Source organism: Dasypus novemcinctus, chromosome 26 (assembly GCF_030445035.2).
Source record: "Dasypus novemcinctus isolate mDasNov1 chromosome 26, mDasNov1.1.hap2, whole genome shotgun sequence".
In the NCBI taxonomy this organism is placed as follows: domain Eukaryota; kingdom Metazoa; phylum Chordata; class Mammalia; order Cingulata; family Dasypodidae; genus Dasypus; species Dasypus novemcinctus.
Window position 1 is genome coordinate 28,761,889 of NC_080698.1, and position 27,867 is coordinate 28,789,755.

At 37.9% G+C, this 27,867-nt stretch overlaps 1 protein-coding gene across 1 annotated transcript in view; it reads right to left on the reverse strand.

Moving 5' to 3' along the window:
- SUCLG2 (succinate-CoA ligase GDP-forming subunit beta) overlaps positions 1 to 27,867 on the reverse strand; it is a 305,148-nt gene that overhangs the window by 117,664 nt on the left and 159,617 nt on the right. The window contains exons 5-7 of the mRNA XM_004457048.5: positions 13,130 to 13,282; positions 10,948 to 11,037; positions 3,042 to 3,138 (exon numbers count right to left, since the gene is read on the reverse strand). Of these exons, the coding sequence (XP_004457105.1) occupies positions 3,042 to 3,138; positions 10,948 to 11,037; positions 13,130 to 13,282 (340 nt within the window). The remainder of the gene's footprint in view (positions 1 to 3,041; positions 3,139 to 10,947; positions 11,038 to 13,129; positions 13,283 to 27,867) is intronic.

The window sequence follows — 27,867 nt, forward strand, 5'->3', positions numbered from 1 at the left end:
GGGTGAGGAAGAAGCCAATTCACAGACAAGCAGAGCTAAGGGAAGGAACACCAGAGAATCTGATTCCTTTCCCTTCATGCCTGAAGCCAACCCACTCCTTAGATGCCCCTGTTAAAGGAGTCAAATAAATACACCTTCCTCCATTTTTTAATGAAGGGTAATGTAGGTGAGCAACCCATATAGTCCTAATAGTCCCTCATCTACATAACAGTCAGAAGAGCCAAATTATAGTCTTTGAATCAGATTATTGGCATATTGAAAAAATAGCTCTTTGACCATAGTTCTTTATTCATGTCAAAAATTCCCCACAGGAGGCCTAACAGCATAGATGTTATAAAGGTTACTGCCTCACCATGTAACCATGCAGCATCTGTTATATAAATATATGACCAATAACCTGAATTTTTTGAAAAATGCTGCTTAATGAACAATGGAAGACTAAATGAATCCTTTTACAAAGAGGCTGTGTGACGAGCAGGTTTAAAGTAAAAATTTGTGATGTAATGCTGAGTTCCTTATACTTCTAATTAAAAGAGTAATTATTAAATCAAAGTTTAATGTGAAAGGTCATATGTTCTGCTAGTACTGATATAAAAGGAATAATTTCAAGATTAAGATTATCAATATTGCAAAGGTAGAAATGACTAGTCTTATAGGTCCTAAATAAAGGATTGCTTTAGGGGATTGTGACAATGATGAAGACCAATTTGTGCATTTGGTCATTAATCACTATTTCCTAATTGGGTTTAATTTGGCTACTGCTCATTGGAGTTATAAACCAATACACTCATTTAATTGTGATTATAATTCAATAGCTAAACTTTTATGGTACAATGAACAAATTAATAGCTAATGATAATTTTGCTCTTAAAAATATCACAAAAGACTTAGGTTTTAATGAACTACATACAAAGAATGTATATTATGATGCTTCCGTCCAAACAAACACTCAGTAATTTTCCTTTATCTTCATCTTAATAATGAAGAGGAAAAATTTAGATGTCATGAAATTTTGCACCCACATCTAGGAAAAGGTTCCTTGCACCCCTGCTCTCTGCCACCAGATCACAGCCTGTGACTGACTAGTCCTCAAAGGGCTGAATGAATATAGTATTACAGTCTGATTTTTATCTTACTCCATGGTTGAATATCCATTTTTTAAAAATAGAAATAACCCTGTTGCTTGCAATACCATTTTAAAAATATATGCCCTTAAAATCTTTTATACTGAACTTCTTCTCTCTCATTTCTTGGATTTAATTTTCAGTCACTCAATGCAGCATGAATTTTGACTGGCATTCCCAAACAGGAGACTACTTTTAGGTCACTCTGATGAAAACAATTATTTAAAAGGGGGTGGAGGGAAAAGAAAGATATGAAGGCAGGTCACTGTAAGTCATTCTGGCATTTTGGAATCAACATGTTAACAGTCCTCATAAAGACATGGGTTCAAGCCCAGCTTCAGTAACTAGCTGGTCCCCCATGTGGAAGGCAGATTAATTTTTCTAGCCTCTATAAAACAGGCATAAGAACTCCGAAATTTGTAGGGTTGCATTAAAAGTAAAGAAGAATGCAAATAAAAGCTTAGCACAGCATCTGGCACATGAGCTTAAGAAATAGTCATCTTCCCCTTCCTTTCCCATCTCTAGAAAATACTGATGACTTTACAGCCACAAGTAATTTTTAAAATATTTATGAATAAATGTGATTATGTCTGGCCTAGCACAGATTTTTATCTGGCAGTCAATTGAACAAACCATGAAATATATTATTTCTAAGGCTTCTGAAACAAGAACTCTTTGCCTGCTCTAATCTGAAATCCATACCTTTCCTGGACTCCTCTTTTACTATCTAGAAAGAGGAATTGTATTTTATTACTGTTAGGGACTGGACTATTCGGTTGTCTGTCATTGGATGCTTACACATGCACCATCTATCCTCATTTTTATAAACACTCTATGAAATAGCTACCATTTTTACCACATTATTGAATTAAGAAAAACAGGGGGAAAAAAGAGCTCAGACTTAGGTAGGTTAAGTAACCTGCCCAGGCCTTTGGACAGAAAATGGCAGCTCCAGGTTTTGAACCGAGGCCTCTGGGTTTTAAGTTTTCTGAGTCTGACCAAAAAGTCTCTGAAATATGTTGAAAACAAAATATTGTATCATCCACCTTGGTACCACAGCTTGATAGTGTCTGTACATAGTAACTCACTCCATTTACCAATCCAGTGGGGAATCCATACTTACTGACTGCCTTCAACACATGAGGCCTCATCAGAGACACTGGGGGTAAAACATCATTAAAAGGACCAGGTTACCAAGCTTATATTCTGGTATCACACTCCCATATCCAACTACTAATCCCCCTCAATTACCCTCCCCTACGTTCACAATCTTTTGTTATTAAATTAATAAAAACTCATTGAATACTTGCTGTATGAAAGACATAATGTAATATGCTGATAAAGAAAAGGTGCTGAGATATACTCTATAGCTACCTGAGAGATAAGAGAAATCTCTCCACAAATGTCTCCTTCCTCCATTTTCAGCAGATGCTCAAGTGTAGAATAAGTGAAGAGTGAGACTCTGGGGCACAGGGGCTTCACCAGGATGAAGGAACACCAGCACGGGGCACAGGCTGACACTGCATACAGACTTAGATTTTTTCTAAAAAGCTTCAGAAAGTTCAGTTCCACAAATGCAGGGGCATTCATTACACCCAAGTTCAATGGTGCCCATTCCCACCCAAATCTTTATCACATGAGTAGCTGTGACAGGCCTGAAAAAATGAAAGGAAGTGGATGGATGTTTCTAAGTTAAACAAGTAGCCTCCTCTGAGGCTTGGCATTTGGCTGCAAATTAACCCGAGTACTAAAATGTTCAATTGCATCATGGGAGCATTTGAAACTTTGGCAGAAATTAAATTGCTGAAAGAAATTAATGGAAAGCTGCTGCTACAGTCTTTCGTGCAACTTAATTTATAGTTTGCATAAATAATTGTAATATTTTTTTTTTTTCACTCTCTCTTTTTTTGTTTTTACCTTGTCCTTCTGGAGTTTCACCAAAGGGATTCACTTCCACCTGAGTAGCATCAATTTTCAGGAAGAGATTATACAGCTTCTTAATTTGATCTGCAGCCTAAATGTGATCAAGAGAAAGGAATTACACCAAAGCAACAAAAGAAAATTTATTTGTTATATTAATGAGAACTTAAAATAGCAAGTTACATCTTTATTTTCAGTTAGGTTTTCTGAAGAGAGAAATGGAAAAGCATAATTATTTTAATTTCCACTGCTAGTCATTAGAGAAATTGCTCAACTTTCCTCCAGATACCAGAAGAAACCATTATGAAGAAAACAAAATATTTTCAGTAGACTAGAAACACTGTTAATCTTTTTGTAAATTATCAAGTCCCTGTTAGCCTAGCTTTGCTGCAATATGAGCTACAATCATTAATACAAACAAGTTTCACTTAAGTAAAAGGTAAATATGATTTGGAGTTTATAATGACTAGATTTTCCCTATTATGCTGGAATAAAATGGTTATTATATTCATCAATCCAAACCCGTAATCTGTGAAACAACAATTACTGAGTGTCTAATGGAAATTGTTGTAAGACAGGAAGATGAAAGTTCTCGACAGCGGAGTTACTGAACAGCAGAGTTCCAATTAAATACAGCTTATCCCAAAAGCACAAACCACAAAGGTCAAGAATATTGAAGGTTTCCCTGATGATGGGCCCTTGACTTCATTTTTCACACTCTGCTTGAAATTCACTGTCATTATTTCTTTCCAATCGACATTGATTAATCACCCATGTCACGGCAGGCTGAGTTCGTGTGAGCTGGGGCTAGGGATGACATGAGGGAGGCATGGCCCACTCTGGAAAGCTCATGACTATAATGAAGAAAGTCTGTGATGTAACAGAGCAATCACAGCTGAATGTGGGGGACCATTTTGTTTCCTGCCATGGTTCACCCTTTGCCACATTTTGCTGATTGTTCCAGGCCTGCATTATTTGCTATCAAATTCATTTCCGGCTTTCCCCACCTCTAATCCATGTATCAAGGGAGATAACTCTTAAGGGTTGAGTTTCCAAAGTTCCTGGGAAGCAGTGTTGGGAGAATGGAGGTGGGAGGAAGGGAAGAGATGCTGCCTTGGGAAGCATCTCCTCCTCTGGCTCCAGCACCCATCGAGACCCACTAGGTTGCCTTCTGCACCCTGGGGTCCAGGAACACCACTATTTCACTGTGTTCTAGGTGCCTAAGGATAGTAACTATTTCTTGTTGTTTGGCTCTAGTTGCCTCTCTGTCCAGTGTTCAGACTTCTCAGCCTTTGCAACACCTATGTAATCAAGCCCCTAAAATAAATCCCCACTGTGGGAAATACTGAGAGTGGTTTCTTTGTTCCAGATTTGACTGAAGAACTCATATAAATTTAGTTCATTATATGAATTGATTTTATGTATGTTTGTGAATTCCCTTAAATTCTAATTTGAAACCCAATGGATGGAACTAAATGTACATACATAATGAGTAAAACTGAACATTTTAAAAAATGAATTCTTTTCCCTGGCTAGACAATACATGGTACAAAATTTCCAAGGTACACCATGGCCTCCCTCTGAACCTTGACAGTATTGCCCAGTCAAAGTTACCCGTTACCCTTCCTACAGCAGCCACATTACCAGTTTGTGTTTCATCTGAGAAGTATTCTGGGTGTGTGGAAGCAGTACAGATGTTTTTCATCTTTTTTTTTTTTTTTAAGTATTTTAAATGGTTGCATAGTATCTGTATTATGCAGCCAAAGGGAAGCTGATGTAAAGTACCAGAAATCTGTTGGCTTTTATAAAGGGTATTTATTTGGAGTAGAAGCTTACAGTCACAAGGCCCTTAAGAGCCCAACTCAAGGTACCATAAGAGGTACTTTCTCGCCCAAAATCTGTCACCACATGTTTTTTTTTTTTTTTTTTCTCATATTCTTTTTTTTTTTTATTTTTTTTATTTTTTTTTTATTTTTTATTGACTTTGTAATAATATTACATTAAAAATATATATGTGAGGTCCCATTCAACCCCACCCCCCCCCCCCTCTCCCCCCCCCCAACAACACTCGTTCCCATCATCATGACACATCCATTGGATTTGGCAAGTACATCTTTGGGCACCTCTGCACCTCATATACATTGGTTCACATCATGGCCCATACTCTCCTCTATTCCATCAAGTGGGCCCTGTGAGGATTTACAACGTCCGGTGATTACCTCTGAAGCACCATCCAGGGCAGCTCCATGTCCCGAAGACGCCTCCACCTCTCATCTCTTCCTGCCTTTCCCCATACCCTTTGTCCATTATGTCCACTTTTCCCAATCCAGTGCCACCTCTTCTATGTGGACATTGGAATGGTTGTGTCACCACATGTTGACGCAAGATGCAGGGCCATGTCTGCAAGGGTTCAGGCTTCCTTCTGATTTCAGCTGTAGGCTGGAGGGCTCGTCATTCTCCCCAGGGCTGTTTCTTTCCGGGCTCAGGGGATCTGTTCTCTCCACAAGGTCAGCTGTAGACTATCGGGGCTCATCTCTCTTCCCGGGCTGTGTCTATGGAGCACTCTCTCTTCCTGCATTTCTGCTTCTGTGTCCTCCTTTTCCATGTGTTTATTTCTGTGTGAGTGTTTCATCCCTCCCAAGAGGGTGGGGACTCAATCCTGCATGCCCTAATGATGTAGTCAAATAAAAGCCCTAATCTTGATTTAGCAAAGTAAAAGTGAAACCTCTTAATCTAATAAACTCTAATATTCCCAAAGCAACAGACCAGTTTAAAACCACAATCAATTTCTATTTTTGGAATTCATAAACAATACCAAACTGTCACAATACCTTATTGTATGGATGTACTATAGTTTATATAACCTGTCACTTAAATAGTGGCCATTTTCTTAGTTTCTAAGGGTTTCATATTATTTCATGCATGTTATGTGGTTCATATTTGTGATTAAGCATTTACAGGATAAACTCACTAGAGTGACAGTTTAACTGTTTTAGGTAGAAGCTGTCTGTAATTTCCACTCCCACAAACCAGTACCCCAGACTTTAGTTCTCTGCTCATGACCATTAACCACCTGGATTTTTGCCAGTTTGTTAGGTGAAAAAAGGTATCTCAAGTATAATTTTAATTTCTCTTATCATGAGTGAGTTTGAACACCATGTATAAGCTTAAGAGCAATTTCAATTTCTTTTTCTGTGAATTTTGCCTATTTTTCTTATGTGATTTTGGTCTTGTTTTGTTTTTTCAATTGATTTATAGGAGGTGTTTTTACATAAAGGAAAGTAGCTTTTTATCTCATGAATTGCAAATATTTTCCCCCTTTGACCTTTATCCTTTGACCATGTTTTTGGTACTTCTGCCACATGGAAATTTGATAAAAATCATATCATTCTTTTCTTTTATGACAAATGGTTTTATGTCAGACTTAGAAAAGGCTAAGTTCTTCTTTGAGAGCACTTAAAAAAAACTTCCACTATTTTTTCAAGTACTCTTTTATGACTTCCCTTATTGAATGTTTACAACTTTTTTTTTAACCCAAATGGAATTTATTTCAAGAGTAATGGAGACAACTCACTGCTAAATACGCTTTATATTTGGGGGGGTTTCTAGGCCGTCAGGGTGAGCTGGCAGTGGGAGCGGTGTGAGTGAAGCACTGGACCACCCTGGACTGTGGCACCTGCTTCATTCACACGGCGTCTACAGGGAGCCAACATAACGCACTTTGGTTGAATTGATGATTAATTTAATAATAGACTGACTGCCCCTGGTCTGAGAGCCTTTTGAGAAGAAGGGTTATAAGTTACACAATAGAAGTGACTTTTAGGTGTTTGCAAATATATATATGATCTCATCCCAGTCACTTTAAAACTTCTTAAGTTTAAATCAACTTAGCTTATCACAAAGCCAGAGTTTCCACAACATTAATGGCACTGTAATTTTACAATAACAGCATTTTTAGGGGGTTCACCGTTATAATGTTTTATTGTTGTGCAAAGATAGACTATAAACATTTTTTGAATAGGGCTGAGGTGTGATTAGATCTGTATTATAAGATCTTACAGTGGATATGTATTATAAAAAACCTGTTATAAGATCTATAAGGGGGAGCAGATATGGCTCAAGTGTTTGAGTGTCTGCTTCCCACATGGGAGGTTCCGGGTTCAGTTTCCAGCACCTCCTAAAAAGAGAAGAAAAGGCAACAACAAGCAAACAAACAAAAAAAAACCAACTCAGGGAAGCCAATGTGGCTCAGTGATTGAGTGCTGGCTTCCCACATATGAGGTCCCAGGGGTCAATATCCCTAATACCTCAAAAAAAAAGTACAATCTATAAGGGAGAGCCAGCCTGGCCTGGAGACAGGATGTACCTTATCCCATGGACTATAAATTTAAAGGCTATAAGAGTTACAAGAACTAGGCAGGCAGAATGTAGCCAGGGATATTAGGGAATGGTGGGTCTTGGGGCAAAGTCGAGGCTAGCTCTACTGCTTTTTAAATGTGTTCAAAGTAAAACAAAGAAAATGAGCACATGTCAGAGAAAACATTCTGCTGGCTAACTTGCAGTCACAGCCAGTTTCTGCTACTGCCACCTGCTTTCTCAGTTCAAAATCACCCTTTACAAAAATAAAAACAAAATATAAAAAATAAAATAAAACTACCCTTTACAGAAAAGTTTTCTATGCTTCTTCAAAAATATTTCAACTGCTTAGAAGCAATTAAAAACATTTCTTATATTCTAGAAAATACTATTATTAACAGTCACATATGGTTCTCAAAGCTCGCCAGAGGTACAAACCACTTCCCAGAGTTTCAGGGGTCATGTATTGACTTAGCCCATCAGATCTTGTCATCAGCCTAAATCCTAGAGGCATACGTTGACAACTTGTGGAGCCTCTGTTTCAGAAATTAATAGTATAAATGATAATTAAGATACAATAGAGAAACTTGTAAAATTTTAGTCATATCAAGTTTTCCCATGGCGTTAGTTTTTTCAATAAATTCTTGCTGAAATGGATTTTACATTATATATTTGGTGGTTTTTAGTCAAGGTGATATTTATTATTTGTTAAGGCTAATTAATAAATCACATTTTAGAGGCAAGAGGCATGAGTCACAGGAAAGATAATAATTTTACAGATAATCATTTTATGTGTTGCTCATCCATGAGTGAGTTACCTCTAAAATGCCTCAACCACATCCCAGATGAAAATTAAGTAACTTTCAAAGCCACAGTGAATGTAATCAGCCCCTAAAATACCATTTCTTTATCAAAGGACCAGAGAGTGATAATTATTTAAATATGTTTTCTATTCTCAGGACCCTCCTCTGCTCACTCTCCTCTGGCTCTCGGGGATATTTCTTCCATCCCCATGCCTTAAGGAACCATCATGAGGCAGAATTTCCCAAATCTACAAGTCCAACCCACAGCTTTCCTTGAGCTCAGTGTCACAGATTCTACTTTGTGGCATCCCTAGGAGATCAAATTTCAATACCTCTATAACTGAGACCAACATTCCTCTCTCCTTCCCATTCCCTCATCAGCCTCTCTTCCTCAATACACTATATTGGTGGGTGCTGCCCAGGCTGACCACTGTGGTCTGAGAGCCTTTTGAGAACAAGGGCTATTTCTCATCCTCGCTCTTTTTCCAGGGCCTAACAGAGTGAGCAGCTTGCCGTCCAGGTTCACTCCACGCTTGCTGAGTGAATAATGGATTAAAGACTTAGACATGATTGGCAATGAAAAAAGAAAAAATGAATTAAAAATTTCTTTCCTTTTTTTTTTTCTTTCCTTTTAATGTAATTCCACTTCTCTTGATAAATTAAAATAATGTAACAATAATATAACACCTTAATGACCCCTGAGTACTTGAATGTTAACCTTCATTCCACAGGTAACTTTTTAAGACCTGGAGTGTTTGAAGAACTGGGAAATGATTATTAAGCCATTGAAGGCTATAAATAACTCTTAATTTTCTCATAATTTGGAGAGGGAAAAGTGCCTGGCTTATAATGTGCATAATACTATTACTGCCTTCTCTAGAACTTTTAATTATGTTAACCTCCTGAGCTTCCAAAAATCATGTGGTCAGCAGATTGCTCCCTACTCCAGATTCATTCTTCTGCCATTTATAGTCAACTATCACTGACCCCCTTAGGAACTTTTTCAAAGTGGATGTCCTAGATGTACTTGTTTCACTTATTCATTTATATGACAAATGTTTGTTGAGCAGCTAATACATACACAAGTACTTTGTAAGTTGCTGGCAACACAGCAATGAACAAGATGGACAAAGCTCTGCTGTGGTGCAAATTAGGACCTAGAGAGGTGTCTATAAATAAAGAAGAGAACTACAGATGGACTTGCAAAGTGATATGGAGGAAATAAACAAGGTTACTAAACACACTGTGAACTGACTATAGGGCAGTGTAACTAGAACAAGTCATTGTATGGGAGCCTGGCTCTCGGTACTGCCACCCCTACACAAGAAGCAGATTAATAAATGTCAAAGGAATTACTAGTATAGTTAGTAGCCTCTTGGCTCAGGAGGTGAAACCAACCTCCTCAGTACATACCCAGGAACCCTCCAGTATCTTCTCCTTTCAATACATAGCTGCTCTGACATCTTTTGGCCAGTCTCAGAAATGGCAATTCATTCCTCTAATTGTCCACAGAATCCTGGCCCTTTCTACCTCCTAATGAAGTTTGGTCTCATTGAGCGTGTCCCATTCTGCCATCTAAAATCTTTACACTCCAAGGAAAACTTTCCTCCCATTTTCAAATAAGTGAAACATGCATACTTTTTAATTTAAACATACATATATCTTTTAAGTCAGCCTGCTTCACCCTTGACTTGCTTTTATTTTCATCTTCAAACTGCTACAGATGGAGCTGAGCAAAATAAAAAGGCCTGAAAGAGTACAAAATCTACCATTTCCTGGAATAATGCTGCCCAACCAATTAGAGGAGATAACCAATAACCATCCTGGAACCCAGGCTAGGGGAACAAACACAACACACACACATGTGCAAGTTCTACACGTACAAGTTCAAGTAATAGGATTACTCTCTGAGCCACAGGAGAGGGAAAAAATAGGCAGTAAGTCCTCTGATTTAAGTGGGAGAGAAGCCAGAATTCCTATGAGACATAGAGTGAGGCTCCACGGAAAGGGCCAAATGCAGTGCAAGAGAGAAGAGCTTGGAGGTAAATTTTTATTTCTTTGAAGCTAATGGACATCATTACTAAATTGGCATGTTTTAGACTGTTCCAGTGAAATATCACCATACCATTAATATTCACCATAAATTCCCACTGACTATGAAAGAGCAGCACTTAATTAAGTAATGTGTATTATTATTAATAATAAAAACTAAGCTTTATGGAGTACCATAATAAACTTTTGCACACCATCACACTCAATTATCACAATAACCTTCTTGGTTAGGAGCTGTCACCATTCCCACTTTATAGGTGAGGAAACTAAAGTTCAGATGGGTTAAATCACACATGTATTAGGTGGTAGTACCTGGATTCAAACCAGATCTGCCTGACTCTATAGTCTGTGCTTTTAACAGCAACATTACCTCTTATAATTCATGGGCTAGAGCTGCAATGCTACAGGAAAAATAAAAAGACAAACAAACCTATCCAAGTGTATGTGTGTACATATACACTCTCTGTCTCACACTCACATATACGCCCTGATACAAAAATAAACACACATCATAAACATTCTTTTATGGAACACCCAGAAAATATTTTTCATCATAAACAATTGGAGGGAAAAATTACAAAACAATAAATAATCCTGGTTCCTAGTAATCACAAACATTAGAGGCAATTAAGCAAGTTACCAAATATTTTCTAAAACAAGTCAGACACACCATCCTCCAATTGCTCATGTACCTGATTTTTCAAAGGCCCAAGGAAGCCTAGATTTTCTGCCATCCGCTGAGCTTGGCTGTCCTTTATCCCATCAAAAATGTCAATTTTCTCCTAATAAAAATGAATCAAATAAACAAAATTAAGACAGCCAAGTGTGAAGATTTACAACCTCAAAAGAAAATGCTTAGTATATATTTGTAAATGAGTAATTAAAGTATGGCACCTTTCCAGAGATCTCTGAGCAGGACTACCACAGCTGCCTATAGGGTATGTTTTAATTAGCAGACCATCTATGAAACAGCCCTTCCAAAACTATATAATTCTTCAGGGTGGCATGCTGACAAGACAATCTGATGCCAGTTTTCACTTTTAATTACTATACAGATGGCATTGATGAATATTTAGTCAGTTAATTTTTATGACATCTTTTGGAAGGCTTCCAAAGTAAGGTTTTCCTGCCTAATATTCCTGTGAAGTTTAGAGCTTGTCAAGCATAGGTTAAATATTACCTTATGATTTAAACACTACATTGATGATGATAATTACTAATACCACCTTCGCTCTACAAACTGCCTTTCTTCCAAAGACAACGAGCACAGTCCACATACATTACTTTATATATTTTCCTAACAAACAAGTGGAATAGCTTATTTTAAACGGCGTTAATTTTGAAAATGGCTAAGTATTACTGATAAGCCAGTGTGTGAACATGAAGTCTCAATTTAAATTCCAAGGTAGTTACATTATATATATAACACTGGTGAAAATATTTTAAAACCAGTTGCAAAGGTATGAGTATATTATCTAGACAAAGAGATTCAAGAAAGGGAAAAAAAAATCACTTTTTAAAAGAAATGTTTCTGCTAGAAATTTTGAATGGAAATTTTTTGACACTAAGAACCCAGAATTAAAAATTATAGTTCTAATATAAGTTAATTCTGATTATTTGGGGTTTTACATGCCGTACTACACAGTAAATTCTTCTAAATGTCTCTTTGGGTAAAAATGAAATAATTTTCTAGTGTGTATATATACTTATGAAATTGCTTATTTGAGGGAATATAATGAATATTTAGTTTTATGAAATATCGCCAAATTGCAATCAAAAGGATTTTACTAATTCATACTCCCACAGGCAGTCTAAAAGAGTTCCTATTTTTCCACTTCTTGCCAACTGCTTGGGATTATGCAAACCTGATAAGTATCCAATGATATTTCATTGTTCTTTTACTCTACATATCCCTGATAGTTTGAGAGGTGAAAGTGCTGTGCTCGCATGTCTTTACTGACCATTTGTGTTTCCTCTTTTGTGAATGGCATTTTCATATGTCATGCCCACTTGCCTACTTGTTTTTTCATATTGAACTGTAGGAATTCTTTGTAAATTATTGCTATAATTAATTGCCAGCTTTCTTCATTGTAAATAACTACTCCAAATCTGTGATTTGTATTTCAACTGGCATATCTTGAAAATCTTTAATAAAATCAAATTTACTAATTAAAAAAACAAGAATTATAGTTCCAAAGACTATGGGTTTTTCTTCTTACAGCAATTCTGAGGCAAATTAAGAAACACTTTATACACATCACTCCATTTAATTCTCACAGTTCTATTGGTGTAAATTACCCCATTTCCATTTTACCGGTTTAATAAATGAGGCTTCGAGACATTAAGGAACTTGTTGTTAGGATCTGGACTTATACCTCTTTGACTAGAAGCTAATCTTAATATCAAAATAAGGAACAAAGTATCAAGGATGGAAACGAATTAACAGAATCTGGACCTTAAAAAAAATTCTATTTTATACCAATAGTATGGAGAAACATCAATGTAGCCACTTGTTCAAATCTGAACTCTAAGCAGAGAATTTCTGAATTATAGCTGCTGTTAAATAGGGCAGAGTTAAACCAAGAGGAAATGGAAATATCACAGTCCTCTCCCATTGGTTAATTCTTGGGACAGGATAGATCAAAAGGAACAAGGGAAGAAGAGGAGGCAGGGAAGGTAAAAGGAATGAATCAAGCAATTCGATCACGAATTCCTTGGCCCTACCCAATCTTCAGCTGTACATCTCATAAGAAAAAGGTCTCGACAGTCTCATACCTTAAAGTCTAGAAACCAATTTATTGCTCCCAGTCTCAGACTCCACAGCTTTTATAATAGCAATCAATTAACACAGCACAACCAATAATTTGACCATACCTTAAAAATAAGTTCTGGAGAAGAAGCCGCCACCTCCTCAATGTCAACGCCTCCCTGGGGACTGCCCACCAGCACCGGGCCATTGCAGGACCGATCCATCAGAATCGCCAAGTAGGTTTCTCTGGAAATGTCCAAGGCTTCAGCAACCATCACCTACCACATTAGGGGGAAAGTCAAATTAATTCAGTATCAAACTGGTTTACACTTGGAAATCTCTACAAACTTGCTACACATATCAAATGGATTCATTTTCAGGCTCATACCACCCTGCAAGTTAGCTTCCAAAGATTTGAGAGTTCTGCTCTTGTGGTGCACAGCACCCATTTTCACCTCCTTAATTGATCCTGCTAAATTGTAAAAGTGACAGGTATTTGGTTTGCCTCAAGGAACCTTCCCACTTTAATCTTTTTTTTTTTCTTCCTTGAGAAATTCTGTCACTTAAGAAAAACTCCAGGGAAGCAGCTGCTATTTTAATTTGAGACATTAACAGTACATATATATTACTACCCTAATTTTTCTCAGATTTCACGGGTAGAAAACCAAGTTTGACTGCCAAAGAAGGATTCTTTTTACAGTATGTCTGATGCTTCCTATGTTTGCATACTCTGTTCTCTTGAATCACTGTATTTTGTTTCATTTTGTACTTCCTTTACAAATTATAAACATAATACCTGCTTTTTCAAAAATAAGGCAAATTACACCAAAAGGTAAAAACTAGAAAGTGAAAGCAATCCCCTTAGCACACACACAAACACACCCACAAGCTCCTGTAGTCAAGAAGACCGCTAGTCTTTATGGAATATCTGTGACAATTAGGAAAAGACACCTGTTCCTCTGGGAGGTTATGGCCATGTGCCACCACCATGGCTGGTCAGGATGGACTTCATTCCCTATTCACTACCTCAAGCAGGTTCCTTTTTACTCTGCACATCTTCATCAACTGAACATAACAGCCCTGCCAGGAAAAACACCACAGCAAACCTTTTTGTTGTTTTTTTTAAGATTTATTTATTTATTTCTCTCCCCTCTCCCCCCACCCTGGTTGTCTGTTCTCTGCGTCTATTTGCTGCATCTTCTTTGTCTGCTTCTGTTGTTGTCAGCGGCATGGGAATATGTGATTCTTTTTTTGTTGCGTCATCTTGTTGTGTCAGCTCTCCATGTGTGCAGCACCATTCCTGGGCAGGCTGCACTTTGTTTCACGCTGGGTGGCTTTCCTTACGGGGCACACTCCTTGCACGTGGGGCTCCCCTATGCAGGAGACACCCCTGCGCGGCATGGCACTCCTTGTGCACATCAGCACTGCACATGGGCCAGCTCCACACGGGTCAAGGAGGCCCGGGGTTTGAACTACAGACCTCCCATGTGGTAGACGGACGCCCTATCCACTGGGTCAAGTCCACTGCCACAGCAAACGTTTTAATCCTTTTCCCACCCATCTGCAAGCACTACAGTAATGGAATCATTCTACAAAGGGAAGCATATTATTCCCACTGGAATAGAATGCCTTTTGGTCTTTTTATTAATGAGAACACTATAATTTAGACTCTTTCCAAGGTCTTCTCTCTTCATTATGTCTGCACAGAGCTTATATGTCAACATTTATTTAACCACGTCCCTACTGACAAACATTTACAGGGACTTCGATTTTTCTGAACTGTTACTTCAGGAATATTTTTGCATATAGAGCATTGTTCATTTGCTTTCTTATCCCTGTAGAAAAGGTACCTAGAAGTAAAATGGCTGGGTATTAGACAAATAGTATTTAAAATTTTGATACATAGCACCAATTTGCCCTCCAGAGAGGTTATGCCAATTTAGCTCCCAAAAAGAGAGGTAAAAAATGTCTTAGATGATTAAAAAAAAAAAAAAACAGAAAAAAAACCCACTCTCATAAATAGTAATAAAATCGAAAATAATAAAAGCATTTAGGTTGCTTTTTCAAAGCATTCAGTGATTGGTTTCACAGAAAGCTATGTATTAAATAGTATAGTGGGAAGCGGCTATGGCTCAAGCAATTGAGCTCCCATTTACTATATGGAGGACCAGGGTTCAATCCCTGGGACCTCCTGGTAAAAAAAGAAAAAAGGCACCGCAGGCCTGCATGATGAGGCATAGGCTCCCTACGACAAAGCAACGCACCAAAAAGACAATGATGCAATTAGATAGAAAAATAAAAATAAATAAATAGTATTAGATTTTGGCTACCCAGATGGCACAAAATGCTAAGTCTTAGGTCACACGATATGGGATAAATATATGATGATTTAAAAAGCTATTATGTAATGGATATAGAATCCCCTCTTGAGGAGTCTTTCAAATCTTTATGGATATTATCACCAGTTAGAAATAAAATACCTTATAAGGGGCTTCATACTGATTGTTTTATCATGAATGGTGGCTCATGAGAACATAAAAATATAAAAAAGCATTATCATAGAACCATTCCGACTTCAAACTGGTAGCTCCTTCCAACAAGGCAGGTCAATGAAGTTCAAATGACTAATGAATACCTAATTACTCTCTCAGCCCTCAGGTTTCCTGAACATAGTCAACTCTCAGCTGACTGAGTAGTGGAAGAATATTTGAAGCACAAATATTCAACGCTATTCTTTCCTCATTTAATAATAACTAACAGTTTATACAAACAACATGAAGTATAGCTTTCTAAGGACCAATATTAATTCAAACACTTAAAGAAATTAACACAATCACTTGTCCTGAAAATTTCTCTGAGAGAGAGAGCTCTTTTAAGGAATTTGGTCAGCATAGAATACACACTGAGGAACATGTTTTGTTTGTGCTTTCAGGTCTCTGGCATAATTCCTGTTCACTTTCTAATGTAGAATTGGTCTAGAGAAAAAGATTTAAAGATTTTTAGGAGTTATTCTTAGAGGCCCACAATATTATAACTTTTTAGGATGTCATTCAAAAGTCCTATTCTTAATCTTCTAAAATGATAACAGACGTGCTGTTTTCCGGCCAATTTCTCTTTGTAAAGACCAGCTGCTGTCTCAAACATCTCCTTCTTAGTAGAAATAATGTATCGCTCTTTAAGAAAATATCCCCAGGAAAATTATCAGTAGATAATTCAAGAAATTTTACATAAAGACATTTTCTTAAAGAAAAAAAAACCTGTTCTTATGCCATGTGGAAGCAAGGATGTCAGAATATTTCAGGAACTGTTATAGAGAGAATCTAAATGGACTCCATGCACACTCACCCATGGCAAGCTCAGTTAGACACATTTCTTTTTTTTTACTATGTCTTTTTTTTATTAGAGAAGTTGAAGGTTTACCAAAAAATCATGCACAAAGAACAGAGGTGCTGCATTATGACAATGCCTCATGCATATGTACTGTCAGCTTCACTCATCCTCATCTACCCTGGATTTTTATTTCGGTATGAAATCCTTGCCGTCTTTGTTAACTTTTCCTTCTTCTAGTGTTGGTGTTCCCTTTAGCATTCAAGTATTTTTTTCTTTTTAATACAATAAACTTTATTTTTAAAGAGGTTTTAGATTACAGAAAAGTTATAAGGGATTCCCACATATCTACCTCCCTCTCCCACATCATTTCCTATTTTCTTTTAAATGTAGCAGTACAATTTATTATGATGTATCTATAAAATCCACTCATTTAAAAATGCACATTTAAAAAATGACTCATCTGTGGTAAGGACTAACCTACCAACAGTGATAATCTAAAAAATAAAACCATCATTGTGATGTTTATCAGTACTGCACACATCTAACAAATACTGAAGGAGGCAACTACTACTGTTATAACTTCTTTAAAGCCAAAAACTTAAGCACAAATCAGAATTAGGAGAAACCTCACAATGTTGACATTTGCATGCATTTTTGGCTGAACTTTCAAAGATTCCACATATAGCAAAACCACAACTTTGAATCAAAATGAATATTGAAAACCTTAAAGCCTTGTGACAAACGTACTCCACAGAAGAAAGGAAAACAGAGTGAAGAGTAACATCAGTATATTTCTAGGAAAGAAAGTAATCATTTATTTCCTTTATCATAAAACAAAACTCAGTGAGTCAACATTTTGCTAACACTGAAAAAGTTATTTACTATTCAAGAATTTGCTTTTCAAGTTGTATCTTTAAAATGTATCCATCCAATTCATATATTTGGATTAGATTAAATTTACACATCAAAAACATTTTGCTCACAATTCTAATCTTAAGTATAAACCATAACTTATCAAAGCACAGTCCAAATACTATACAAAAATATCGTTTGGCCCTGTTTCTCCAGAATAAATGTCCCAATGTCTATAAGTTTAAATGATATTCAAAAAAGACATTCAAATAACTCATGCTATTGCATTTTCCTTTATCGGGCCATTTGGTGTTGGTGCACCATCTTCCTTCTCAGTTATAGTCTCTATAGTCCCAGAAGCAGATACAATATCCATTGTTTTATTTGTTGAAGCTGTTCTTCTGTTTCTCAGCAACAACTACACAAACAGCAACAATCTCATCACTTTCAAAGTCATAGTCAGGAATTGACTTTGATGCAAAATCCATTACTTCTGCTGATGATCCAGTTTTTAATCCTCTGGCCATTTTCTGCTGTTCCTGGAGTGTTCCTGTCCAAGAAATATCTTCTTCTCATATTTCTGAGTTCATTGGATAGATCTGAAAGGCTACTTGAAAACTTCTAATTGCTTCATCCATTTTGTCCTTTGGCTCTCTCTTGTTACATTGTTCTACTGTCTGTCTTCTTATCCTTTAGTTTACCCTTCCTAATAATCTTCATTTTTAAACTCTTCCAAATCTCTCCAAATCTCTCACCCTTGTTTTGTCCTTTCAGGTTGCAGTATCCCCTTCAGTATCTCTTGGAAATCTCGTCTTTTGGTAACATATTCTATCAGTTTTTGCTTGTCTGTGAAGATTTTGAACTCACCCTCATTTTTGAAGGACAGTTTTGGCAGATACAGAATTTTTGGCTGGCAGTTTTTCTCTTAAATACATTACATCACTTTCTTTTCTCCTCCATGGTTTTCTGATGAGAAGTTGGCACTTAAGTTTCCCTTGTATGTGATAATGGTTTGCAAGAGTGCTGCTTTCAGAATCCTCTCTTTACTCTGATATTTGTCAGTCTGAATAGTAGGTGTCCTGGGGGTAGGTCTACTCAGATTTATTGTTTGGGGTATGTTGTCTTTCTTGGATATTGATATTTATGCCCTTCATAAGGGTTGGGAAGTTCTAAGTTATTATTTCCTCAAATATTCTTTCTGCCCCTTTTCCATTTTCTTCTCCTTCTGGGACACCAATAATATGAGTGTGTGTTTTGAATTGTCATTCAATTCTCCTGAGACTCCATTCCATTTTTTTTCATTCTCTTCTTTTTCTGTTCTCCTATCTTTCCCACCTCAGATGTTCTGTCTTTGAAATCACTAATTTTGTCTTCAAGCAATTCAAATCTACTTTTACATGCCTCTAATGTATTTTCAATCTCATCCATTGTGTCTTTCATTCCCATAAAGTCTGTTACTTTTCTTTGCAGGCTTTCAAACTGTTCTTAATGCTCTCCCAGTGTCTTAATATCCCTTATTTCTTTAGTCATATTTTCTTTAAATTCTTTGATGTGATTTAGGAGAGCTGTCTGATTATCACTGATTAATTGTATTAAATCTTGTATCTTTTTTAGGATATTTGAGTTGTTCTTCTGTCTGGGCCATCTCTTCCTGTCTCCTAGTGTGGTTTGTAATTTTTGGCTGATGTCTAGGCATCTGGATATGTTGGTGTATTTCCTCTGATGGCTAATTTCTCTCTTGCCTATTGTTTTTTTTTTTTTCTTTGTTTCCACAACTCTTCTTTGGTATTTGGTTCAGCTTATTATCAGTCTTTAAAATTGCCCAGGTTAAGTTTTCAAAATCTAGCCAGGTACTCAGTAGTGAGATGCAGATTTTCTTCCAGGGGCTGGATATAGAGAGCACAAGCAGCTTTTGTCCATGCAGTTTCCAGACCAATCAGCAGAGGGCATTAGTCAGTGCCCCATTCCAGGGTGGCCTTTCTGCCTGGGATTTTCTGTGATCTCCAGATCAGAGATTCAAACAGGTTCTACAGGCTGAATTCACTGAAGAAAAGCACCCCGACATCCCTTCCCTTTTCCCTGGAAACAGCTGACAGATAGGAAGATGTCTGCTCCCCTTTCAGTCGGCTACAATGAGCCAGGGGTTATATCCCAGCTTACTATCTTGGGGGTGGGAGAGGGGAGACCTTCCTGGCTGCCACGGGCCTTAGTAACTCACTTTTGTCTTTTCAGCTTCTTCGTCTCCCTGTCCTTCACCCTCCTCGGAGTTGTGTAGCAGTGTCCTGGTTTGCTGACCCCCAAAGCATGTCCTTCAGAGAGCTTTTGATTTTTTTCTCCATTGTTTTTTATGAGTGCATTCAGCTCTACCTGTCAGTCTGTCATCATCTTCCCACAATCCAGTTAAGACATATTTTGAAAAGCTTTATCTGTGAGTTACACAAATCAACTCATCTGTTCTGTGAAGTGTTCTTGTATAAAGAGCTTAACTTCCTTTCCCCTATTTGACCACTGAACAAGCTTTCATAATATCAGTGCAATTCAAACTGTGGTCTGTGGATGAGTACCAGTGGTCAAACTATTTGTAAAAGTCTTGTTGAAGAGGTAAGATTAAAAGTGTACTCTCATTATTTGAACTTAGCACAGCAGTAATCATGCCTAGCCCAGAATCACAGACCACAAGATGAGAGTTGTTCACTCATGTTCCACTACTAGCCCAAGGAACACACAACTCATTGATGTGTATTAAGAAAAAAATAAGAATCCAACCTGTAGTTTTCTTAAATTAAACTTAAAAATCACAAGTTTCTATAATCCAGACCAGAGAATTCTGCTTCTGAGAAGATGGAGTAGATGTGCATTTCCTTATCTCCTGCTAAGTACAAATAAACTTCTTAGACTAAACATTTAAGACTTTTAAATGGAGAGATAAGACCATAAACCAGGGAAGATATAAATTCCTAGATAAGGAACTACCCCCCAACACTCCCATAGGTGCACCTTCAAGTGCAGGTCCACACTCCTAAGCAGAAGAGGTGTTTTAGAACGACTCCAGCTGCGTATCAGTAACTTCAAAGAACCATGTTTACAGTCATGAAAACCTTGACTTGGCTCTGTGCCTTTCTTGTTCTGGCTCATACAACCCACTCTAACTCTCTGGGTGGTATGGGGTGCTACTCTGAAAGCCCTGCAGCTGCCCAGGACCAGCTCCTGGATTGTAAGTTCCCTAATAAAACTGTTACAGTTTTGCTATATAAAGTGACCTGCTTTGGTTTTTGGTCTTAAGTGCTCATCAAACTTTGGCAGAACCTATTCTGTAGGCTCACAGCCAGACAAAAGTAAACTAGCTAAGGAGCTTGAGATCCAAGGAACAACACAATGCTGAGTTCCCTGGTTGTTCTTTCTGCCTCATGGCTCAGACTGGATGCTGGAAAATCCAGCACCCCAGAAATGCCAATGGGCACAGACAAAGAAACCTCCAGGCCCATATGATTTCACTAGAGAACTCTACCAGTTTTTTTTTTTTTAAACCTATTTTTCACAGGACTTTTTTTGTAGTTTAGTTTAGTTTTACAAGCATGAACTTTCGTTTGTTTGTTTTTACATTTCTCTCCCCCTTTGTTGTTGTTTGCACTCCCTGCCTGCTCTCTGTGTCCATTCACTGTGTGTTCTTCTGTGTCTGCTTGTCTTTTTCCTTCTCATCTTTCTCTTTAGGAGGCACCGGGAACCATTCCTGCTCCAGTGTGGGAGAGAGGCACTCAATTTCTTGAGCCACCTCATCTCCCTGGTCTGCTGCATCTCTCACTGTCTCTCCTCTGTGTCTCCTTTTGTTGTGTCATCTTGCTGGGTCAGCTTTCCACAGCACGGGCCATCAGCTCTCCGTAGCACAGGCCGTCAGCTCTCTGTGGTGTGGGCCAGCTTGCCTTCACCAGGAGGCCCTGGGAATCAAACCCAGGCCCTCCCATATGGTAGACGGGAGCCCAATTGCCTGAGCCACATCCGTTTCCCTCTACCAGATATTTAAAGAAGAATTAACACTAACTTTAATCTCTTTCAGAAAACAGAAGAGGAAGAACACTTTCCAATTCATTTTATGAAATTATTATTTTCCTGATACCAAAACTAGACAAAGACAAGTTTTAAAAAAGAGAAAATTATGCACTAATATCCCTTCTGAATATACATGCAAAAATCTTTAACAAAATACTGACAAAGAGAATATATTGATAACCAAGTGGGGTTTATTCCAGGGAAACAAAGTTGTTTCAATATTTGAAAATTAAGTATCCCACCATATAAAAAGGCTAAAGAAGAAAGATCACATGATTCTATCAATGCAGAAAAAAGCATGTGACAATTGTGGGTAGTTTGAATCTGTTGTGGACCCCAGAAAATCATGTTCTTAAATTGGCCCATTCCTATGGGTGTGAGTTGATTAGATTAGATTCCGTTACAGGGTATTTGATCAGATTACTCCAGTAAGGTATAGCCCAGAGAAAGTTTTAATCCTTTTCCTGGCATCCTTTATGAACTGGAATTGGCAGAGCCATAGACACAGAGAGAAATCCACAGAAGCTGAGAAAGAAGACTCTGGAAGTCTGAAGCCGAAAGCAACAAGGCTTGGAGAAGGGAGAGAGGGTGCCATATGTCTGATCACCCACAGCTGCAGCTCAGGGAGAAAGCATCTCCTGATGATGCGTTGATTTGGACATGTTAATGACCTCAGAACTGTAAGCTTGCAACCTAATAAATCCCCATAGTAAAAGCCAAACCATTTCTGGTATATTGCCTTGGCAGCCGTTAGCAAACTAAGACCACAATATTCGACATCATGAAAAATCTCAGAAAAATAGTTAAGGAGTACGTCCTCAATTTAATAAAAAGCATCTACAAAAAAATCTATAGCCAACATTATATTTAATGTTTAAAGACGTGATATCAGAAATAAAGTAAGGATGCTTGCTCTCCCAAGTCTTATTCAACATAGTACTGGAAGTTCTACCTGGCAAAATAAGAAAAGAAAGAGGCACACATATTGGAAAGGAAGAAAAATAACTGTTTCTGTTTGTAGATGGCATGATGAACTATGTAGAAAATTCCAAGGGATCTACACACACATAGACACATAGACACACACACACACACACACACTCTAGAATTTTTAGAACTTACAGATATGTCAGCAAGGTCCAAGATACACAATAAACATAAAAAATAAATTGAATTTACATATTAGTAATGAACGTATGGACAGAGAAATTAAGAATCAAATACAAATTGTAATTGTTAAAAATCACAAAGTATTTAAGAGTAAAGCTAAAAAATATGGACCACACTTGCATGCTATAAACTACACAATGCTGAAGAAAGAAATAAAACTAGATCTAAATAAATGAAGAAATATAACATATTCATGGAAGATCCAATATAGTAAAAGTGATAGAATTTCCAGTTTAATACAATTCCTGTCAAAATCAACAAGAGAAATTTATTTTAAGGATTTATTTATTTTTATTTCATTCCCCTCCCCCCCACCCCCACCCCGGTTGTCTGTTCTCTGTGTCTATTTGCTGCATCTTCTTTGTCCGCTTCTGTTGTTGTCACCGCACGGAAATCTGTTTCTTTAGTTGTGTCATCTTGTTGTGTCAGCTCTCCGTGTGTCCAGCGCCATTCTTAGGCAGGCTGCACTTTCTTTCACGCTGGGCACCTCTCCTTATGGGGTGCGCTCCTTGCGTGTGGGGCTTCCCTACGCGGGGACACCCCTGCGTGTCAGGGCACTCCTTGCGCGCATCAGCACTGCGCATGGGCCAGCTCCACATGGATCAAGGAGGCCCGGGGTTTGAACCCCGGACCTCCCATGTCATAGACAGATGCCCTAACCACTGGGTCAAGTCCGCTTCCCAACAAGAGATTTTTTGTTGATAAAAATATTACCTTAAAATTTACATGGAAAGGCAAAGGAACTAGGGAAGGTAAAAATGTTTTGCAAACGGGAGTATACAGAAACCTCTTATATTTTTTAATGTAACATTTTTTGAGATGTGTATGTCTTCAAAAAAAATACAATTTACAAAAATGATGTGGGTGGTTATATGGGAACCTCTTACGTTTTTTAATGTAATGTTCTTTGTGATCTATTAACTTTAATTTTTAAAAAAGTGTTAAAAAATGTTTTGAAAACAGAAAATAAAGTGAGAGGAATTAGTTTCCCACTTGGGATAAGCATATAGATCAATGGAACAGAATACAGAAGCCAGAAATAGATCCACAAATGTGCCCAAATAGTATTTGACAAATGTGCAAGAGCATTTCAGTGGAGAAAAGACAGCCTTTTCAACAACTAGTACTGGAGTAAGTTGACAGTCACAGGCAAAAAAACTAAACAAAAATAAACCTCAATTAACTCTCAATACATATACCAAAACTAATTCAAAATTAATTAGAGACTTAACTGTAAAACATAAAACTATAGAAGTTTAGAATAAAGCAAATCAGAAAACTTATGATAGTGCTAGGGGAAAAAATTCTTAAGACTTGGTGCCAAAAGCACAACCAATGAAAGGAAATATTGATATATTGGACTTCATCAAATTCAAACATTTTTGCTCTGTAAAAGATCCTGTAAGAAGGTGAAGTGACAAGCTGGCGGCTAGAAAAAATATTTATAAATCACACATCCAACAAAGGACTATATCATAACTGGAATAACTCTTAAAATGTAATAGTTTAACCAATTACTAAATGGAGAAGCAACTAGAAAGAGACCTTGAATAAAAGGGTCAACTCAGATCAGCAGAATATCTCAGCCTACATGTTGGATTAAGTGTTAAAAACTGCCCTTTGACGTTGAATAAAAGGGGGAAATGGCAAAGACAAATGAGTTGATATGGCTAAGAGTCTTCCAAAGAGAGTAGGGAGGTCATCAGAGGGGTCGCACTTACGCACACCTCAGCAGGACCCCAGAAAAAGCCAAAGTAGATATATCCCTAGGTACTGGTTCTCCTGAAAGCTATGGAGATCCACAGGGTATATAGTCATGGCAGATGGATTTGGAGCTCTGTGCCATGTCAGAGGGCCCTACTTTGGAATTTGTGGTCCTGAGTATGATGGAGCTGGACTCAGATATGACCTTTCTACACATGCCTCTACTGTCACTTTTACTGAACCTGTGTTGGTGCTAGGGATGGTCCATACTCAAGAGACTTGAATCTCTGGACTGCCCATGTGCCAGTGGGCCCTGAGCCTCAGTAGAGTGGCAACTCCTACTCTCTGGTTCGTTGGTCTTACCCAGGTCAGGAAACAGGGAGGTGAAGATGGTCAACCACCACACCAGGGAATCAAGAGTGCCTACAACTGTAAGCAGAGGAATTGCATCCATCATCTATGTGGAATCTAAGCCCCCTCTTGATCGAGAGGTGGAGAAGACATCATCATCCCAGGGTCCACAGAATGGAGGAATAAAATATTGACTAGAGTGGACTTACTGATATTCTACTACAAAACTATCGTGATGAGTTAGAAGAAATTTTAGCATCAAGGTGGAGAAAGTGGCCACAGTAGCTGCTGAGAGCAGGGAGAGGGTAGAAGAGATGTGATGTGGGGGCATTTTTGGGATTTTGAGTTGTCCTAAATGATATTGCAGGGTCAGATGCTGGACTTTATATATCCTGCCATAACCCACTGAATGTACTAGGGGAGAGCGTGAACTACAGGGTAAACCATTATCTGTGTAGTGCAGCAGTGCCCCAAAATGTGTTCACTGAGTGTGATGAGTGTGTCACAATGATGAGCGAGGTTGTGGTGTGGGAGGAGTGGGGAGGGGGTATACAGGAACCTCTTATATTTTTCAGTGTAACGTTTTTTTTTGTGATGCATATATCTTCAAAAAAATACAATTTACAAAAGTGTGGTGGGGGTGGGGAATGGGATATATGGGAACCTCTTACGTTTTTTGTTTTTTTTATGTTTTTTATTGTAGCATTCCTTGTGATCTATTAACTTTAATTTTAAATAAAGAAAAAAATGTAATAGTTTAAAAAAAAAAAGTCAAACAATCCAATTAGAAACAGCAAAAACCATGAAGAGACATGTCACCAGAGGATCTACAGATGGCAATTAAGCACAGGAGGAGACAGTATCACCATCAGCCATTAGGGAAATGCAAATGAAAGCACAATGATATATCACTACACACCTACCAGAATGGCTAAAATAAAAAGGAGTGATAACACCAAATCCTGGAGAGGACGCAGAGGAATTGGATCACTCCTACATTGCTGCGAGGAATGTAAAATGATACAGTCATTCTGGAAAACAGATTGGCAGTTTCTTTAAAAAGAAAAACAAAACTAATCTAACTACTATATGACCCACCACTTATACTTTTGGGCATTTCTCCCAAAGAAATGAACACTTATGTTCACACCAAAACCTGTCTACAAATGTTTATGGTAGCTTTATTCATAATAGCCTAAAACTGGAAGCAACCCAGAAGCCCTTCAGTGGGTGATGGTTAAACAAACTGTGGTCAGCTATGCCATGGAATACGACTCAGTCTAACAAGAAATGGACCACTGATACATGTAACCACCTGGACGGCTATCCAGAGAACTATGCTGAATGATAAAAGCCAATCTGAAAAGGGTACATACTATGAGTCCACTTACATAATCTTCTGGAAATGACAGAATTATGCAACTGGAGAACAGATAAGTGTTGCAAGGGGTTAAGGAGCGAATGGGATAGATGGGAACCAGGTAGAGCCATAAAACAGCAACATGAGGGATCCTTGTAAAAGAAATGTTTTGCATCGTGGTGGCATCAATATCCTAGTTGTACTATTATACTATAGTTTTGCAATATGTTACTTTTGGGAGAAACTGGGCACAAGAAGTCTCTGTGTTATTTCTTATGTGACTTTATAATTATCTCAAAATAAAATGTTTACATTTAAAAATTAGTTTCTGTAATCCTAATGACAATCCTAATAAAAGCTATAATAATAGTTAACAGGTGTCAAATACTTACTATATTAGGCACTAACGCTGTGCATATGTTAACTGATTTAGTCTATAACAATCCTTTCAGGCAGATGTGATGGTAAGTCTGTGTGTCAACTTGGCTAGAGTATCCAGTTACTCAAGCAAACACTAATTTAGGTGCCATTTTGTGGATGGGGTTAACATCTACAATCAATTGACTTCAAGGAAAGGAGATTAAACCTCAATAATGCAGGTAGGCCTCATCCAATCAATTGAGAGCCCTTAAATACAAAACTGAGGTTTCCATGAGGAAAAAGAAATTCTGCCTCATGACTGCAAAATTAGCTCCTAGCCAAGAGTTTCCAGCCGGCTAGCCTGACGTACATATTTCAGATGTGCCAGGCCCCATAATCGCATGAGCCAGTTCCTTGTAATAAAGCACTCTTGTGCCCTCTCTCTCTCCTTCTCTAGAGAACCTTGGCTAATACAGCAGGTAATTGATATTCTGCCCATTCAAAGTGAGGCATGGGCTATTAAATGGTAGAATACCAGTAATACTATACTAAAAGGAAAAAAAAAAATTCCACTTGAAAACTCTACTGATTTCTCCCAGAACTCAGTACCATGCCTGGCACCAAAAAAGTTCAATAAATACTTGCTGAGTGACTAATGCAGATTCTCACACTTACAAGCCCTGTATATCATTAAGTTTATCCTTGCTCTACCTGTGAGGTAAAGACTAAATGATAATACCACATCCTGACTTCTGCTCAGTCCTTGATCTTCTGCAGCCGTGATAGATCAAAGAAGATGCAGTGAAACCAGAATATTCTGGGCAATGGAAAACCTGGCCGGCTAAGTCCTTTGAAGGGCTCTGAAAAGAGAAGGTCATCATGATGCCTAAGGCCCTTTCCACATATCAAAGAATTCAGGATGTTTCCTGTTGCATTATCTGCAAAACACTCAAATGTCCATCAATGAAGCTTAGTTAAATACTAATCAAGGTACACTCACTCACTGGAACATTATGCCACTGTCAAAAAGAGATGGAAAATGTATGGACTATAGTTAGTAGTAATACTTTGACGATGCTCTTGCATAGTCTGCAACAAATGCTTCACAACAACGCAAGGTGTTAGTGGAGGGGTGATGTATGGGATACTTGTATGATGTTATGCATGCTTATTTTGTAAGTTCACAACTTTTACTATACTCTTACTGTTTATGTACGTTATTGTACAAATTACATACTTCAATAAATTATATACTTATAAAGTGATAGAACCATATGTGCTGACATGGAAAAATATCCAAGAGCCTATAAACGAAAAATGCAAGTTCCTTAAAACTATGTAGAATATTTTCTTTTTTTTTCTTCTCCTCCCCCTCCCCTACCCTACTGTTTTCGCTGTCTGTGTCCATTTGCGGTGTGATCTTCTGTATCTATTTCTCTTTTTGGATTCTCTTCTCTTCTTTCTCCTCTAGGATTCAATCCTGGGGAACTCTGATGTGGAGAGAGGTTCCCTGTCAATTGCACCACCTCAGTTCCTGGTTTCTGCTTTGCTTCACCTTGACTCTTCCCTTCGTCTCTCTTTTGTTGCCTCATCATCTTGCTGCATGATTCACTTGAGTGGGCACAGGCTCATCATGTGGGCACTGGACTTGCTGCACGGGCACTCAGCTCACCACATGGGCATTGGCTC